Source organism: Accipiter gentilis, chromosome 31 (assembly GCF_929443795.1).
Source record: "Accipiter gentilis chromosome 31, bAccGen1.1, whole genome shotgun sequence".
Classification (NCBI taxonomy): domain Eukaryota; kingdom Metazoa; phylum Chordata; class Aves; order Accipitriformes; family Accipitridae; genus Astur; species Astur gentilis.
This window is the reverse complement of record NC_064910.1, coordinates 2,839,576-2,858,517: the sequence shown is the minus strand read 5'-3', so window position 1 is coordinate 2,858,517 and position 18,942 is coordinate 2,839,576. Positions and strand designations below refer to the sequence as shown.

At 40.0% G+C, this 18,942-nt stretch overlaps 1 protein-coding gene across 1 annotated transcript in view; it reads left to right on the top strand.

Annotated features, from left to right (window-relative positions):
• The window catches only part of GRTP1 (growth hormone regulated TBC protein 1), a 38,677-nt gene that overhangs the window by 16,340 nt on the left and 3,395 nt on the right, over positions 1-18,942 (top strand). The window contains exon 5 of the mRNA XM_049834576.1: positions 2,854-2,950. Coding sequence (XP_049690533.1) covers positions 2,854-2,950 — 97 coding nt within the window. The remainder of the gene's footprint in view (positions 1-2,853; positions 2,951-18,942) is intronic.

Genomic DNA, 18,942 nt, shown 5'->3' with positions numbered 1-18,942 from the left:
TGGCAGCTCAGAAAAGCTCCTGTTGTCGCTGTCAAGTACTGTAAAGTTTCCTGAGGGACACAAAGAAGATAAAAGTTGATTCATGTCAGTCGAGGAAAAAGCAGCCATCTTTAAGGATCATAAAAAGCAGGAACTGTCATGAGCAAAATGTGTTTTCAGTTTGTTTATTAAGTCCTCTCCTCCCCTTCCTCACCAAGGATATGTGTGCTAACCTATACCTCATGTCAGTTGACAAAGATTGGAACAGTTGTATTTACTGTACTAAGTTAAAAGAATATGTATTATGTTTATTGAAATCTGGAGAAGAGAAGACTTAGAGGGGCTTAAGCCTAAACTGAAGTCAAGAAAAATTTTCTTTTTGTGTATCCCAACCAGTTTTAGTACAGAAATTACTTGAAGAATGGGGGTAAAAGATTAATGATTTTTATTATTTTCAGTATTATGTATTTATTAAAATACAATTTTAATATTTTGAGAATAACAGAAGGGGTAGAATTATGAATACTCTTTTTTATAAGTGTCAGGCTCCTATACAGAGGTAGCTATACCCACAAATATACACAACTCCTAAACCATAGAATCATTTAGGTTGGAAAGGACCTTTGAGATCACAGAGTCCAACCATTAACCCAACACTACCAAGTTCACCACTAAACCATGTCCCTAAGCACCACATCTATATGTCTTTTAAATGCATCCAGAGATGGTGACTCCACCACTTCCCTGGGCAGCCTGTTCCGATGCTTGACAACCCTTTCGGTGAAGAAATTTTTCCTAATATCCAATCTAAACCTCCCCTGGTGTAACTTAAGGCCGTTTCCTCCTGGCCTATTGCTTGTTACTTGGGACAAGAGATTGACTCCCACCTCACTACAACCTCTTTTCAGGTAGTTGCAGAGAGCAGTAAGGTTTCCTGTCAGCCTCCTTGTCTCCAGCCTAAAGAACCCCAGTTCCCTCAGCTGCTCCTCATAGGATTTTTGCTCTAGACCATGCTAGCTTCTACCTAAAATTTTTTTGTCCAATTGTTACTAAAAAGTTTTGCTACATTAACTGTTTAATGGGCTAATCTTTGCATTTTGTCTTGGCATTATGAACACTGGAGATGACAGAAGAAGACTTAAAAAGCCTTATGTGATTTCTTTTCACCTCTGGTCTCTTCACAGGATGAATGTTATCTTTTCTGGCTAAATAATTAGAACATAAACCAAAGGTCAACATCTGCTTTCCAAGGCATGTTGTAAATCAAGCAGAGTTTCAGGAAATCGCCTTTTCTGCTAGTGAAGCAGCAGGCTTCATCAGCATAGATATAGTGATACCCACTGCATAATAAGAGAGACCCTGTAAACACTAGAAAACTTGGAGTGAAAAATTGAATCCCAAGTGTTTTGCAGAGCTTTTACTGACTGAAGGGTCTTCAGGAGATGTTTACATAATGCTAGTGCATTTATGGTACTTACTGGCATTTAAGTCTCCCATCTGTGAGTGTATTAGGCTTTGCATTGTTGTGCTCTGACAGTGGTACAGTGTTGCCTATCCTGGTATAACCAGCAGAATTCAGTGTCCTGTGAACCTAAGCTCCAGAGCAGTTCTTTGTGCGTGCCACATCATACGCCAAACAATCTCTTGTCACCATAGATGCAATTACTGAACTGTCAGCACGGAAAAAAATAGTTGCCTTCCTACCTAGAAGGCCAAGCACCGTGTAAGGCCATGCAAGGTCTATCCAAGCCATTTGTGTAACAACTCCTGTAGTGACTCAAAGCTTGAAAATGAAACATTGGAGAAGGTGCAGTGTCCTAATATTTCCATGTTCTGGGAGTGTTGCAAGGCATTCTGAGGTGGGACAGGCGAGTCAAATCTGTTGAATACAAAAAATGACATCTCAGTTCAGGGAGGAAGTTGTAGTTTCCAGGGACTGCGAGGGATGTTCTTTTTGGTAGCTGTCATCTGGCTCGCAGCCATGATTGGCAGCACTGCAGGGTACCTACAGGCAGTGGTGCTGCCTATGGCGATAGATGTGCTGGAGAAGTCCAGCTTGGAGGGAGAGAGAACAGGAAGAAGGCCAAAATAAGGGATGAATCCAAAGAAGGCAACGTAACCAACACCAGCCTTCATAGCCTGTCAATATTTAAAGGTAACTTAAGGTACTAAAGGAAGACTTTGGGGTGGCTTGCACCTCAGAGGCAGCTTTTGTATATTGTCGTTCTGATGTGCTGTCTGTGTTGTTATGCTTGTTACCTTGTTTACGATGGAAAAAACTATACTCATATGATTATTAGCTTGTTTACAATGGAAAAGACTTACTTAAAAAATGCACAGTAGTTCACTGGTGTTTAACCTTCTGTTTGCACTATGAAAGGCAGGAGTTACAGTGGCCAGTCATTAAGTAGCATGTGGAGTACTGGAGGTGTTGTGGAAGTAAATGATTTTTATACAGTCAGTTGATGAGTTAAGCAGCAACAGCTTGTAAAAGCTGCTGGAGCTGCAACTTTTTACTAAAGAGTGTTTGGGTCAGGCATTCTCCTTCTGCAGGTGTACTGTCTACCTGCAGGTGTGTTGTGTTTGTACCACACATCTAATACAGCTGTGTTGTGATTATGGGCAAAGCAGTCTTCAGATACATTGGGACAAGGCTTTGGGATTTAAAAAAGAAAAGGAAAATTGAAGGTAAATTAGAGACTACTAAGCTTTTCTTTTAATTTTGCTCTCCTTGATCTTTGTTAATAATTCTTGTTAGCTGTCATCATGCAGCTTTAACAGCTTACTCAGCCAGTGGCCTTTATTGCTAGATTTTACTTAATATGCCTACTTTGTAGAACTGTAGTTGTCTTAAACCCCTTCTTTCTGTTTCAGGGCATGAACTTCATAGCTGGATACCTGATTCTTATTACAAAGAACGAAGAGGAGTCCTTTTGGTTGCTAGATGCTCTTATTGGAAGAATATTGCCTGGTATGCTAAAAACATGTATAGTTGTATGCGTATATTGGAGCTTGGCTTTTCTTTTATCTTTGCATTCTTCTCTGTTTTTAGAGGTTTTAGATGTTAATATAGGCTTGCATGGATTGAAGATTTTCTAGGGTCCTGGAAACACAAGACAAAAATGCAGCACACAGTGGTTTATGTGTATGTTAATTTGCAGTCTTACTTCTCATTCCCGATTTGTACCTGTTAGGTAGATGTCTTCCTATATCAGTATGATGCTGGGGAACAGAACTTGTGAAGGTGTCTGGGATTTGGGACTTTTCGTTGCAGGAAAATGATATGAGACACAGATGAAGCAGTGATTGCAGAGCAGAGCAAAGATGGGAGATGTGCACAGTTTGAGCACTGAAGCTGAAGTAGGATTTCCCAGTGGCTTGGCTGGAGGTAGCATGAGGTATTTGGCAAGGTGGTAGTTTCTGCTAGGCACAGTAGTTTCTGCTGTGTCCCTTACTTCTGAGCAGGGATATCTTGGGCATTTCGCACATCATGATTTTGCAACAAAGCAAACAAATGTCAAAATCCTCCTCTTGTGTCTGTATGTGAAGTTCTTGTCAAAGCTCTGTTACAATCAATGGTGATCTAGGCAGGCTGGTCAATAGAGTCCAGAGGGAAATTCAGCATGCCCTAAGCTATAGGCAGTATCTACATTTGGTCAGTGCAGTAGCTCTCTAGGTTCTGTTGCCTGGATCTGTGGATTTGCAGGAGGTGTTTACACACTGAGTTTTGACCCATGCATAAGTTGAACCTCACCACATATGTGAAGTAGTTTAAAACTAGAAGCAGACATCAGGCACAGCTATGTTTTATACTCCTTGGGATTTAATTATAGAGGAAGAATGGTTTCATTGTGAATTCCCATTAGCATTGAACAGGACTGACTACAGCTACACCCTTAACGTAAAGCCATACTCAAAATTGAAGGCTAATTTTTCTTAATGCCCTATTAGCCCAGTTTTAGTTTTGAACAGATCTTTATCCCAAATGGTTAGAGGCTGAATTCAGTATCACAGTGTCAACTAAGTGCTGGTCAAGGACATCAAGGTCGATACTTTCAATTCTGCTTCTTTCTGTTCTTGTTTAAGATTAAACAAAAGTATATAAATTTTGGTTCTTTACTGAACAGAAGGGAAAGACTTTGAGAAAGAAGGAAAAAGACCTGAGGGAGTCTTTTACTGCTTTTGAACAGCTGTAAGAAATTATCTTTTTCAGTGAATACACCCTATAGGAGCACAGGTTTTCCTTGCATATGAGCAGCGTGGTTGGCCTTCATTTGCGGATTGAAAGAGTAGAGACAGGCAAAGGGCGCTATTACTTGTTGAATCAATCTGCAAATATTTGAGAGTTTGCAGGCTTGAAGTTTACTTTCAAGCTATAAAAATAGTCTAAAGAAATCAGCTGTGTCTGTTGCTTTTGTTCAGCCTTGAGAGCTGTAAGCTGTGCAAACAGGTAGGAGACTTGAGGGCTGCAGTCTGCCACCTGACCTGCCACTGGCTGACGTCAGTGGATGTCTTTCCAATGACATCATTGTGTGAGGAATAAGGCCCTCAGTAAAAGGCAAGTTTCGCTGCAAAGCGATGTGTGGCAACTTTTGCTGTTAATCTTTTTTATAGTCTTATACGTTTTTATTTGGGGCAAGGGAGTAGATTCATAATTTTTTATTCATTGTTTTTGGTAGGGAGCTTATGTTAGTTTGTCATAAAACCTTTAATTCTTCTTGTATATACTTCTTCTGATACCTAAACTTTGCTGATACCTAAATGACAAAAGTTGCTCCTAGACTTCCCTCTTAGTTGTTGAATTTACCTTATGCCAGTAGCATTGGTGATGAGAAGAAACTCATAATGTGAAAGGCAATTACTGTGTAAAGGAGATGTACATTTACTTAATTTATATTTATATTTTTTTTTTTACTACCCTGTTTATAGATATATTTTTACTATGCTGTAGCAAGAGCCTTGTTACAGACTTTGGCCTGGGTTCAGCACATCCAATACAGACATCCATCTAAGGTGCTGAAGTTAGAAACATGCATGCTTATGTTTCTTTGGTAGTGGGGAAGGGGATATCTGATCAGAATTGCTGATCTGAGTGTGCCCCTTTTCCCCTCCGAAGTCAGTTTTAAGAGAGCTTGAGGTGTCCCTTCCAGCTTGAGTGCCTCAAGAAGAGTCCAAGTAAGGTAGTATGAATCTTTTATGTAGTAAAAATATTTGTATTGAGTAGTAAAATGCTTCATGGTCAGAAAAATTGTTGCTGATGCTCTCCCCCCCCCCCCCCCCCCCAATTTTCTTTTAAATTCCCCCCCCTTTTATTCCCGCTACCCTCCTATATCATGCTTGAATTGTACATTTATACAATTCAAAGCATGACAGATAAAATAATTGGCATAATGTCAGTGAAACTTTTTGTGTGTATTATGTGAGAGAATCAGGCAGGCAGGCAGACTGTATCCATAAAGAAACTTATTCAGGTAAGTAAGTACTGCCCTTCTGTTAACAGTGCAAGGGGCAGTGCATTTCAGTTTAAAGCCCTATAATTTTTTGTTGGACAGGCAGAGAAACATTGTAAATTCTCCAGACCATCAGAGGGAAAAGTGGCAATCGTTTTTTGTTGCATGTTAATGGTCTGATTAGCAACATTTTTCCTTTAGTTTCATTGTTGATGCTCTTTTGTTGATCTGTTTGCATTATAATCTACATGCTTTCCCCTTTCATTGCAACAGATATGCCTCCAGGTCATGTCCTCATTTTTGAGTGTATCCTGTCGCTCCCAGTTAAAATTAGGACAATTTAGAAATCCCTTCTCTGCCCTCTGCTGTGTCCCTGTGAATGCTTCCTTCCCCTGGCCCACGGGCATTTAATTACATTAAACAGCTGCTCCAGTACCTTGATGCTGACAGCATTTATTATTTTTTTTTTTTTGGTCAGCAGATGAACCAAGCGAGCCACAAATCAATGTCATTGATTGAAAAATGTAGAGTGTGACAGATGGGAGCATCAGTGGCAGCCTTCTGGGGAAGTGACAGAGAAGGGCTCCCTAAGTGATGGCTCACCTCCCCACTTGTACTGTTTTTAGGTCTGCGTGGAGCTATGTACCTTAGGGTATGATGAAGATGTAACTGCTCCACCCACTGACAGGAGGGGGACAACTTGGGAACGGGACCCCATCAGTTGAGGTTTTCTGGCTGAATTGCTCTGTTAAACTCAAATGGAGTTAGCACAGCTGGAAGAGCGAGCCAGCAAAAATTACAATTTGGTTTGTTGGTATGTGGAATTGTGTGCGTGCCATTTGTCTGGCTGAACGTAGCACTGCTGGGTACAGCTGGGTGAGGCCAGAAAGATCCTGCTTCTGCTGAAGGCAAGCCTGTAGTCTACTGCCTGTTGTGTCTGTCAGCTGCTACACCAGGGATTTGGAGGGATTAGGAGCATATCTCATTTAAACATAGCAAGGGGGAAGAGAGTTGTTTGTTGAACTGAAGTTTTGGGTGTTACCAAGATCTTTCATTCCCAGGTTCATTCAAATCGGATGGCTGGAGCAGACAGTATTGCCCACAAGAAATAGTATGGATTCAATTTGAGCTCAGAGTGGATGTGACTGCAATTTGTATTCAGCATAGCCTTAGTGTTTCTGTTCTGTTCATCACTGGTTCTTGCTGAGAAATTTTTTTGTTCTGTTGAGGAAATATTGGGGAGGTTGCTTTAGAAAGCATCAGGGAGGTGGGAACTTTTAACTGTGGTACTTTCGCATGTAATTTAAGGAGCATATTTGTGATTAAATGGTGAGTTTAAGAGAAGAAAAACTTGACAATTTGGACCACTTTAGCATGACAGTTATGCCTGCATATAGCAGAACGCTCCTCCCCCCCCCCCCCCCCCCCCTTCAGTGGGTTCTCAGTCTGAAAGCAGCAGAGTTTATCAAGCTATACTCTAATTAGTCTACTGGGCTATTATACTGGAGTTATTTACTCTTACCTGACAACTAGTTGTAGAGTACTCTTTCAATGGTTAAGAGAGGTCTTACAATTTCTTCACTAGTCTGTTCATGGCCAATTTTATATCCTTTTGTTCTTGTGCCAATGCTGACTTTTGGGGTAAAAAAAGTCCCCCTTTCTCTTGTGCTTACCTTTCATGTATTTGTAGGATACAGTCAATTCAGTTTACAGTTCTTTCATATCACTAAGCGGCTTCAGTCAAACTCTTCTCTGTTCCCATTTTAGCCTAATAATTATTTTGTGTGCTTGTTCCAGTTTGAATTGATTTATTTTTTTTGTTAACTTGATCAAAATGGCACCCTCTTTTTTCCAGTGGGAAATTTGCTAGTGCCTTGTGCAGTGGCATTATTTCTCTTTTCACAGCTGAAAGTATTTTATTTGAGAGAGAAAAACTGTAGGATCTCCCTTGCCTTTCTTCCCTTGTGGCACTCTGGTTTTGATTTGTGATCTCAGTAATAATGCATGTGCTATTGCTAGCTTCTCATTGTCAACAGATGTTTTTTCCACAGCTTACAGGAATCCATAACACCTTTTTGCTGAACTTTATTTGCACATTCTTGTCCTTGTTGTTTTAAATATCATCATGTCTCTCTTACTCCAATATTTTCACTGTGTTACTCTGTTGTGCCTTGTGTATTGACATGGGACAGTATCTCTCAAGTTTGGATTTGATAACAAATACCAGCTTTTTCTTTTTCTCCAACGTTGTGAAATTTTTATTAACATTAGGTGTAACCTACAAGCATTCTTCAAGGATCAATCTAACAACCTTCCTTCAGCCTGGTACTTTTTAGCCTTTTGGGTTTTAAATTTTTTTTACCCACATGTACTGCCTGGATGTTTATCAATAATTAAAAATAAGAACAGAGTTTGAATGATGAAGTAGTTACAAAAGTAGTAGACTGCACTGAGCTAACTGACATTATCTGCAAGGACACAAGGTGCAATGCAAGATACCGCTTTGGTGGGTAGCTTAGCGGCTGCTGGTTAAGGCAAATGTCTGCATGTTGAGATTATAGATATCTAACACATTTCTGTTTTGAGCGCTCTATGGTTCTCAATTGTATCAGCCATAGACTTGGAGGTACTGTTGAATAAGAGATTAAGCATAGTAAGAGACATGAATATTTGAACTGAATAACAAAGTTACACATCAAACTCTTGTATATCCTTCTCTTTCGAGTTAACATTCTTTAAAGTCCCATCATACAGACTTCCAGGTTTGAAGGGAAGGGCCACTTGAGAAATGCAGAATCCTGTACTACCTTTACAATATTCCTATTTAGACCGCTTGCTTTTAATTGCAGTTAAGCATGTCTTTATTTTGTTCTTGTGGCTGAATTTATTTTAATACCCTGTCTGGGTATTGTCAGGGCGCCTCTGAATGCAGAACTGGCTAGGCAGCTGCATCTTTTAAGACCTGCTTCTCCAAAGGGAAGTGGAACTTTGTTTCACGTGAAGCATTTTATTCAGCTGTGCAGGTAAAAGACACACACCAGTAGACCTGAATAGTAGTAATGTTGAGCTGAATTTGCAGCCTGTGAAGGAGGCTGTTGTGATGAAAAGTGTGTCCTTTCACAGAGAAGACTTCAGCATCACAGGCATGTGCCTTTGGTGTGGAAAGCTCCTTGCAAGGCTATGCATAACATGCATGACCTCATGTTTGCAAAGTAGTTTTTGATAACCAAGCTTTTTTTATAGCACCATCAACCCAGAAAGTTTAAACAGATTGATTGGTTCTGGACTGTTTGCTTACCTTCCTTGTCTGGTAGCACTCAGCTACAGGGCCATGAGCTGGCAGAGTTCTCGCTCATCCGTAGAAAGTTCCTCTGCGATCGCATGTGAAGCTGTAGCAGTGCGCACCTCTGAAGTACAACATCACGTCTGCTACTAGGAGAGAGGAACGCTTGGCTGGTAGGCTGAATAATTAGGAGTTTTGAAATATGGGACTCCAACATGGTTTACTGTTAACCAGCAGCCATGATGAAAGCATTAATCTTCGAACATTAGAGGTCAGTTGCATTTACCTAGGAATTAAGCATCCAGTGTCCTGTTAAGCTGAAGGTGGAATGTAGGAGTCATCATGTGCCTGTATTTAGAAACCATGATAGGCCTGAATTGCTTATTACTTACAAATCTGAACTGCTAGGGGATTCGGGAGACTTGAGCAAGCAGGAAGTAACTGATGTAATTCTTCCTTAAAATGATACATATATATTTAGACTTTTGGAATAATTTATTTCCTACATGTATCATATGTGCCCCCCCCCCCCCGCCACAAGCCTCATCAGTAAAAGAACAATCTCAATATTTAGTAGGAATGCTTTAGGTAGCTGGCTAGAAGTCTTACAGTTTTGTCTAAAACAGAAGTTTCCTGTATATGACAAGAATATACATGTTGTCAGCCTTACTTTTGTGAGGAGACAAACTAAGTTTCAGCTATGCAGCAGAAGGACCCATAGTGTTTAAAAATGCGGAAGAATATTGTGTTCCTTGATATGGCTGTATTTACGCTAGAAGCAGGACCTAAATGACTTACCCAAAAAAGTCAAGTATGTCTCTTTCCTTCTGGCAGGCAAGCCTTGTATGCATATAAATTTCATTACGTTGAACTAGAGGTATCTTCAGTAGGCCTTCTGTGGTGCTAGTCTGGATGGGACTGCAGCCTTTGGCTGTCTGTACAGGCAGTGGTATTTGCCTGTTTATCTCACCAGTAAATCAAAGTTTCATCCCTTTCAAAAGCCACCAGCAAAATACACTTTTCAAATGAAATCTTTAGTTCCATTAGGACTGATCAAAAGAAGAATTCCCTGGCTGCGTACAAAGGAGGAGGGTAGGTAGAGTGGTAGAGACACAGAAGTGTGGGTTTGGGGGAAGAGGTTCCCCACCCTCCCACCCCCTTTTTTGGGGGGGGATGTGTAAAAACCAATTAGTGGCCAAGCCATATGTGATTGGAATAGCCGTGTTGGAGGGATGTTTGTGTGGGTTTTTGGGAGGTTGGTTGGTTTGTTTGTTTTAGTTTTAGCTAATGGCTCTAGTTGTGAAAGCACTAATGTGCACATGTGGTATTGAAACTATAGTTTTGACAGAACTGTCCCCATGTTAAAGGGATTGTGCTGTTTTAACTGCATAATTAAAGCAGCAGAGGTGCAAAGCCAAATTGAGTAGCTTATTTCATTCCTCATAGCTTTTTTTTTTTTTTGTCCTTCTAATGGTCAGCCAGGGCTCTGCGTGTTCAATTACAATCTTAATAATGCAGCCTTCCTGAATATGTCACTATGAAAGCAAGAAGCATAATGTAATTGCTGACAAATGTGTAATGTGCCATTATAGGCTCTCAACATAGATCCTAATACGCAGTTTTGTATTTTAACTTGTAAATCCCCATAAGATGTATTCATATGCTTGAGGTAATCCATGTGTTCAATACCAAGACTCATAAAACTGGAAATGTAACTGGATTTGCTGTACAAGAAGCCAGCTGAGGAAACAGTAGTATTTCCTCTCATTCCTTCTGCAGCAGACTCAATTGGCTAGAGCTTGTCTTTGTGAAAGGTCCCAAACTTGGTCTGAAAGAAAGACCCTACCACCACTCCTAGTAGTGTATTCAAACTATAAATCACTGTTATTAAAAATGTTTGCTGTACTTTTTATTGGGATTTGCCTTGTCCTAACTTGTAGCTATTGCTTCTTTTTAAGACTTTCTCTTACTATACTGAAAAGGCTATAATGCCTAGAGTGTTTTCTCTATGAAGTGGTCAAGTTTGCTTTTCATTTTGCTTGCATAAATTCTACAGAGATGTTCCTTATCAGAGCTCAATTTTTGTAAGTGATGTTTATAACCTTTTCTTTCACATCCTTTCCAGTTCTTCAACTTCCTGCCTTAAATGTGAATATCAGAGCTGGATGCAGTTTTCTAACCTCGGTTTTGCTAATGTTATATATGGAGATGACATACTCTCCCTCATCAGTGAATATATCCAAGGATTACTTTGGCTTTTCCTAAGCTAAAACATGCTTACTCTGGATTTATCATATTTGCAACTTAAAATACTGCAAAATTGTTTATTTTAAATTGCTCAACTGTATTGTCATGATTTGGAGTTTTTTTAACATGGCATAGTATGAAGAAGCACTGACAGCAGGCTTTGATATTGTTTCAAAATATAGTACAATGCATATGCAGCATAGGTGGCTACATAAAGAATGTGTTTGTGGAAGGAGACATGCTTTGGGAGTAAAGGAAATTATATGAAGAAAATCACGTGCAGTGCATAGTGGTAACTTTTGTCTACCTAAATGTACAAGAAGTGACTCTGTTTAGTTTCAGAGAGATGCTTGGGAAATACAATGTTGGTTGATTCATGTGTTTTATGTCCAGAAGACTTGAATGCTTTACTAAGCTTTCAGTTTATGGCTAGTGGAGAAGTCTCACTGGTTCCTCTTATAGTTTTAAAACCTGTTGCTTCAAGATTAAAATTAATTCTTGTTAGCTTCTTTGAGCTTGAAGTAAGAGGATTGTGGCTTTCATTCCCCCCTTCTTTCCAGACTGAAGGGTTGGATTGGTTTCCCTCTCCAAGTATCAGGCCAGAACTGCATGTGTCTGTCCAGCTCTCTATTTTAAGCCTCCTGCTTCTGTCCCAGTCTTTTAAATAATGTGTTTGGTAGTTCCCATGGTGTGACTAGTGTTCTTGTAGAAGAAAATGTAACACTGGGCTTCTTAACTGTGAGAGTATATACATGCTATGTTTTGTGCTGAGATGTTAAGAATAATCTTGTCAGTGTGGTGAACTGATAAAATAGCTATTCTTCCTAATCCCACAGAGGAATTAAAAAAGCCACAGATCCAGGAATCCTTATTCAGCTGAAGTCATCAGTCATTAAGACTCACTGTACAACTGTAACCTCATTTTTTTAAAAAGAAAAAGTTTGCTTCCTCTACAGGCATGATAAGCAGTTGTGGTAATCTTCAATGCTTGTTCATGAATTTCCCTTCCATTTGGAGGAAATTGGCATTAAAAGTCTGTCAGAGTGTTTTGTGAATTAAAACCCTTTGGCTTCTGGGACCATTGACAACCCAGTAAGCTGCAGCCTTCTCCAAAGTGTGTAACTCTTCAGACTGGCACAGTTCATGGACTGTTAATGACTAGAGTCAGGCCAGGCTGTTTGGAAACAGCCAAGTGGAGAATAACCCGCGTCTGTTGGTGTCTTATCAGCTCACTGATACGCTGAAAAAAACACTATCCACAAAAGGTGCAATTCCAATGACAGTGGGTATGAAGAGGGGGAAGAGGGAAGAAAGGAGAATTGGTCAACAGCATTTTGCTCAGAGTTAGATCTAATCTGTACAAGAGTGCTTTGGTAGCTATAACTTTAATCTAGACTAGTTTTTAATAATGCAAATGTCTCTACTGAGCAGCATGTAACAGAGTATTTAAAAAAAAAAAAAAAAACAACAAAAAAAAAACCCAACAAAACAAACAGAAAAAAATCCAGCCAGTTTCATTCTCTATAACTAGAATGTCTGAAAGCTGCATTTGTGCTTTCTAACATGCTGCTAACTTCAACTTGTTTCTCTGAGGGGTTACACATGGAGTCTTTGTTTCTTTGTATTTCATCTCTGCCGTCTGTAATGTCTGGAAGGATATCATCTTTGTCTTTCTTTCCATTTTCTTTGTAATTAACAAGCATCCTTCTTCGGTTTCCAAATGGTAGCCACTACAGCTGCTCAGAATCCACTGGGCTGTGTGAAATGCAGATAGGAAACCAAAGGTTTCCTTCTGCTCCACAGAGTCCATTTTCCAAGTTTGGGATCAGAAGCCAAAGATGAATACAGGCAGACAGGATTACGTAGAAACGATCAAACATTGCCTTTTTGCGCTTGCTGAAAAGGCGTTAATAGTAAATCATTTCTCAAAATGCTATTATTCTAATTTTTGTGTAATCTCAGTATTGCAGCCAGTAATCATCCATAAAATGCTTGCATTCTCCTATTTTTATTTTTTTTTGTAAGGTAGCTCTGCCATCCAAAATGAGTTGGGCTTGCTTATGTTTTTTTTTAAAGCTAATGTTCAATTGTGAATGATATGGCTACTGCTGGTTCTGGTGTGAGTTCAGTACCTCAGGACAGAAGTTCTGGTTCATTTTGGTTTGATGAAGGAAAAATAAAATATTGCTTGAGCCTGTTTGGGCTTTGTTAGTTGGATTTTTTTTTTTTTTTTTTCAGTTCCCTGGATGATTAGGAATTTGTTTTAAAAAGAACATAGTTAAGAGTTCAGCTTGCCGTTTAACCACATATCTGCAGGATATCACTTTGGACAGGACATCTGCAGGAGGTCACTTTGGCCTGATATTGCAAAAAGAATTGGCAGTACTCTTGGTTTTCCTCCTTTTCCTGTTGTGACTTTCTGATTTCCTCCCAAACATAGGTTGTCCAGCTTCTCGTGCCAGGCCCATGATGTAGATTCTTAGAAGACCTATTGCATCTTTTTGGACTATCCCATGGTAGAAATAAAATAGCAGAACATTGCCCTGCCTTCTTGGACAAAGCAGGCTGAGAGTCGCCAATAGGGAGAATAAGTGAGTCAGTAAATTGTGTAGAAATAGCATAAATGGTATTTAGATGCTCTGAAAGTGAGAAGGGACTGCTGTCATAATCTAGTTTGACCTCTGTGTAACTGAAGCAATGAAACTCGTTCCATGTGTGTTGCATGAAATTCATAAGCTCAGCTATGATAGCAGATCTTTTTGGAAAGGAAAGCTTTGCACTGCCGAGATGATTTAAAATAACCCCTGTGTTCAGTAACATGCAAACAGCTAAGTTTTATAGTGAAGGATTATGGGAAAGGACTTTTTCCCACAAAGGCACGTGGTGGAATCTGTTTCTGTTTTGACTTGAAATGTAGAACTGTGTGCTTTTCTTGAAGTTGGCTGATTCTGTTCATGGTGACCTCTGCTTTTGCCTGCCAGCATTGAGGTCTGCTCTGTTTGTCCCCTAGATTCCAGTGAAGTCAGGTAGCAAATGATATCATGCAGCTACAGCAAGGAGACGTTTTTCTATGTTGCATGTTGGTATAAAAATAACTATTTCTGCTTGTTTGGGGAGTAAAGACAACATTAATTCCAGCTGCCATGGCTCTCATGGACATTATAAAACATATTCTGGTGAGTAAAATACTTTACATTGCTTACGACTGTGAGAAAAGTTAAACCAGCTAATTTTTAATTTTTCAGTTTGGTTACATAAATTGGATCCCCAAGACAAATCACTCAGTTTGTCCCCAGCTGGGTTATATAGGCTCTTGAGATAATACTTAGAAATGCTGGAAGATAAGCAGCAGAGCTGAGGTCTTGTGTATTTCTGTAACACTAAGAATTCATATGGTGTTAGTTCCAGTAGGAGTATTTATATTTAACCTGACATATGCATAACAGACTTAAAGGATTCTTTTTTAACTTCTGCAGCTCTGACTTGTAGAGGTACTTTAAGGCTATAAGAGTACTGCTGCTTAAACTTTTATTTTTGGAACCTCCTAATCTATTTGTAGTGGAGAACAAGGTCATATGGTCCCTACAAGCTTTATCCTTATTTCCTGCAAATCTCATTACCGCTCTGGAGCACAAGCAGACAGTTATGTCTTAGTCCTGGACATGCCGGTAGGATTCAGAGATGTGCTAATTATCGTGATAGAAAGACAGTGAAAGGTAGTTTAAGGAATATCTCTTTGCCAGATGCTGAGCTAGAACAGGTTTCAAGCTCAGTGACAGGATGCCACGGTCAGTGCAGTGTTAGTACCAAAAAGCCCTTTAAACAAGGGAAAACATCCCTTCATCTAGTCACCTGTGTTGTACAGTAGCAATAAAATACCTGGCAGCTGGTGAAGCTGGCTTTTCCTTTTTGCTGCTCGACTCTAAGAGGAAGAGAAGCTGATGATCCCGGCAGAGGCATTTGCGTTGCCCTGCTGTTCGGGTCAGGACTTTGATGAGGAAGGGGTACTCGGTGGGGCAAACTCCACGTGGGGTGCTGCCAGCATTGCCCTCTGCTACACTCTCGGGCACTCCTGCTCTTGGCAAGGCATCCAAAATCCACAGGCAGGCACCAGGACGGACAGACTAGGCAAAGCAGGGGCATGTGGGTAAGCAACAGACAAAGGAAAGCTGAGAAGAAAATAAGGAAAGCCTAGGACCAGTTTACAGAAGAGCTTGGAAATGTGGTTTCATGTTGGGAAACTTAACTTTCATCTAGACGTTTTTTTTCCTGGAATTTAATAATAATAATTTGATAATAGAATATTATAACAATAATTTATAATACAGTATTTCATTTGTTGCCTTCCAGAAGATGCAATGAAAAGTAATGTAGTGTGCAATCACCTAAATGTTAACATTATCGCTTCTGTTTGACAATTTGAGGAATAAAAGGAAGCAATCTGGCTATGTGTTTTTCCAGGGGGATGATATATTGTCAGAGGACATTCCTATAAACCCACCTAGATCAATAGATGCACAATATAATTAGCCTACATTTGATTTTTATTTTTTTATTTATTTATTTTAAATTAGTAAGTTGCAGATTGGGAGCAGTTACTGACTCAGGTCCGTTCTGGGTCATCAGCTGCTTAGTATTTTGCCAGACTATTGAGAGGGAAAAATAATTAATAAGCTAATTAAATGTGGATCATGCAAATCTAGAAATTTCAGATAATTTGTAAGATATGGAAGGAATATAAAGCTAATGTATTTTGATGGGAAGTGAGTAAAAATAATTTTCTGCACAGTATCTTGTGAAAAACAGCTTTGTGATATGGGGGAGGATTAGGCTTGCATGGACTTGTTTATAAACAAGGATATCTTGACTTTAGGGGAGATTCTGGGCAGAGCAGCCAATTATAAGAGATTAGAAAAATAGGGCACACAGTGAAATGTCTGCAGCAAGGGACAGCTGCAGGATTTTTGCTGAGGGGACATTTCCAGAAGGCTCAGGGACTGGGCATCCCTAGCAAGTGAGAACAGAACAGAAGAGTCATGCAAGTTAAATGTTACCAAGCTCTTAGTCACCGAACCGAGTTACAAAATCATTTTCGCTAATAAGATCAGACATGGACCACGAAAGGTGGCTCGAGCGTGACACTGGATCCTCTTCCGACTCGCCAGTGTAGTTTTGGCTATCCCTGTGTGACCCCGACGGCTCAGTGCGGGTCCCTTGGGCAGAGTGCGGGTGTGGGTGCTGCTGGCTGTGCCTGGAGGCCTGGCTCCCCCCCGGGGGGAACGCTGCCCTCTGACATCGATGTCAGAGCCCTAAAGTTAGGTCTGGGCTATCCCCTGGGCTACCGCAATGCCGTTATGTTCCTTGTAAATGATGCGTGGTAAGTTTTGCACAAATACGAGGTCCTGTAGGAATGTTTCTGGAGGATTGGAAATGTGGCTTTCCTAATTTGAGGAGCTAATTTTATATACACACATTTCTGTATAAAAGTGTGTATATATATAGTAAAATTACATACATTAAATTATAATTACATATTAATTACATGTAACAATTATAATTAATACCCACAGTAACTATAATTAATGTATAATAATTACATATAAAAATGTCTTGGATGCAGATTCTTTTCATGTAACTTCTTTCTGTTGTGAACTGGCAGCTAGTATCCTGGAAAAAAACTGCTACTCAGATATTTGCATTTGCATAAAATTGTTAATCACTCCTCCCACTTGTTTTGCAGCAGCACTGGGCTGAATGTTGCAGTGCTGGGTACCAGGGCACATGGGAGCCGCTCCTGCTCCATGAGGAATGGCAGGAGGCTGCCCCAGATAGATGAATAGTTCCTTTTTCCTTTCTGTCCAGCAGTACAATCTAACAAACTTGAATGAAATTTTAATTTACGCCAAGGCTTCCCAGCTGCTTGCTGCTTCAGTAATTCAAGGAGTGACGTATCCAAGTTGCCTAGTTGTTAACTTTTTACTTGCCAGCTCTCAAAAAGCTGGGTGGGTGTCCGGTTGCATTCTCACTGAGATCCTGACATTTACTTTGCTGTACAAATTAAAAATAGCAGCTGCTGTTGATTTCAGCATATCGGGTGATTGCAGCAGAGCAGAGAGCCTGTAGGCTGCTGTCCTTCCTCCTGAGGACACTCACCAGTGGTAACTTGAAGTTTTAACTACTTGCATATCTCAGGAGCACAAAAAAAAAAAGAAGAAAAAAAAAAAAGGCTTGTGGATTTATGAGAGGAGGAGGAAGGGTAGGAAAGGGAAGAAGGCTTGTTCTGTTATTTGAAATGTGGTTTGTTTTTCACTTGAAGTCGCAGTTTAGAAAGGTTTACTCGGCCAGTTAATGTTACTTTACCTGCATTCCAGTTCACAAATGAGCACAAGACTAACACAAAATATGTAGAAAGAGAGATTTTTGTGTTGGCTTTGAGGTCATGGTGTGACTCCATTTGGTTTTAGTACACTTTTTCATGGGATTACTTGTGCTTTAGCTCTCAGAGCTTTTCCTACAGCAATTGAAAAGCAAATGGTTAAAGGAGTGTATGTAGTGGCAGTGACCCTTATGTCTGTAGAGGAGTTTTACGTATCATACTTCAGTGGGAACAAAGAAAATAAGGATCACAGACAAAAAGCTAGATTCCTAAAGGTTGAATGCGATGCTCCTTAGTACTATAAAAACTCCTGTAGATGCTCTGCAGTTTGGACAGGACAAATGTAGAGCAATTAGCTCCTGGGGTGGGAAGTCTGTTCAAAAAAAAAACATTGATGCAGGAAAGAGTGGAATATTAAACGGCTCTTGTGACTTCATTAGAGAAATTAAAGTGGTTAGAAATGGCACTGCATAATTTGGACATCTTCCTAAACTTAACTGTAGCACAGGGAGGTTTTATTAAAATTATTTCAGACAAATGGACTTTGCTCTTTCCAATTCCTTCACTTTCATGTGAACCATCAGCCTGTGCTGTGTGTGTCTGCGAACCTTGGCAGAAACCAGCTAAGTTAGAGAAACCTGAATTGCAGCTTTCCAGAATCAGTGAAGGAAAGAGCTTGTGTTACCAGTTATTTCTTTCAGTAAATAATGTTAGTAACACAGGTCTTGTCAGCAAAACACTACTGAACCATCAAGGATTGCTTCCCAGGGCTGGAGCCATCAAGTCCAGCTTAAATGTTTCTGTCTACATATAAACCCCAAATATGAATTCCTTAAACATCTGTGTAGTTCTTGTCCCTTGCTGGGCCATCTGAACTCTTAGGAACTAAAATAATCTTTTTCTTCCCTTAAGTATACCCAGAACTACTTGTTTATAGAACTGAGGTGCTTGCTATTCAGTCTGCGCCTTGGTAATGAAAATGCTTACCCTGTCAAAACAGGCTGTGGAGTAACAGTTGTAGCATGCTCCACTGTTCTTAATTTTGGATTTAATGGTTTAGTGCAGTGACCAGCAGTGTAGGAGATGTAGGTCTAATTTCAACCTGTCTTGCAGATAAATTAAGTTGGAAGAGATGTTGCCTGAGGGACCTGTCATTCACTTCCTTTTGGAATTATTCTATGAAAAGTAGGATTTCCTTAGGTCAGAGAAAAAAGGAAAAACTCTTAACTCAGGGAGCTAACTCACACCCTAGGAGAGGTGGTATCTGGCTTCCAGCACCCCTGCACAGCTGACACTCTCAGAAATTTCCATTTCCAGTTTATGACTGGACCCAGTCTAAAGGCTAGGTATGTTTGGGGGGTTTTTTGTTACCTGTCTGTGTATTGGTACCAAAGTTCTCTTAATATACACTCATAATCGTTATTTCATTGTGTGGACTGGGAGGTGTGCAGCTCCCCAACACGGGAAGGCGGTGGTGGTAGTTATATTGAACTGTTTTAAGTATTAGTAAGACTTCTGTAGTTTAAGTAAGCAGTTAAAAACTACCGAGATTATCCTCGGAAGGGATCCTTGGGAAGGAAGAATGAATTGGCAAAAAATCAGAGAGA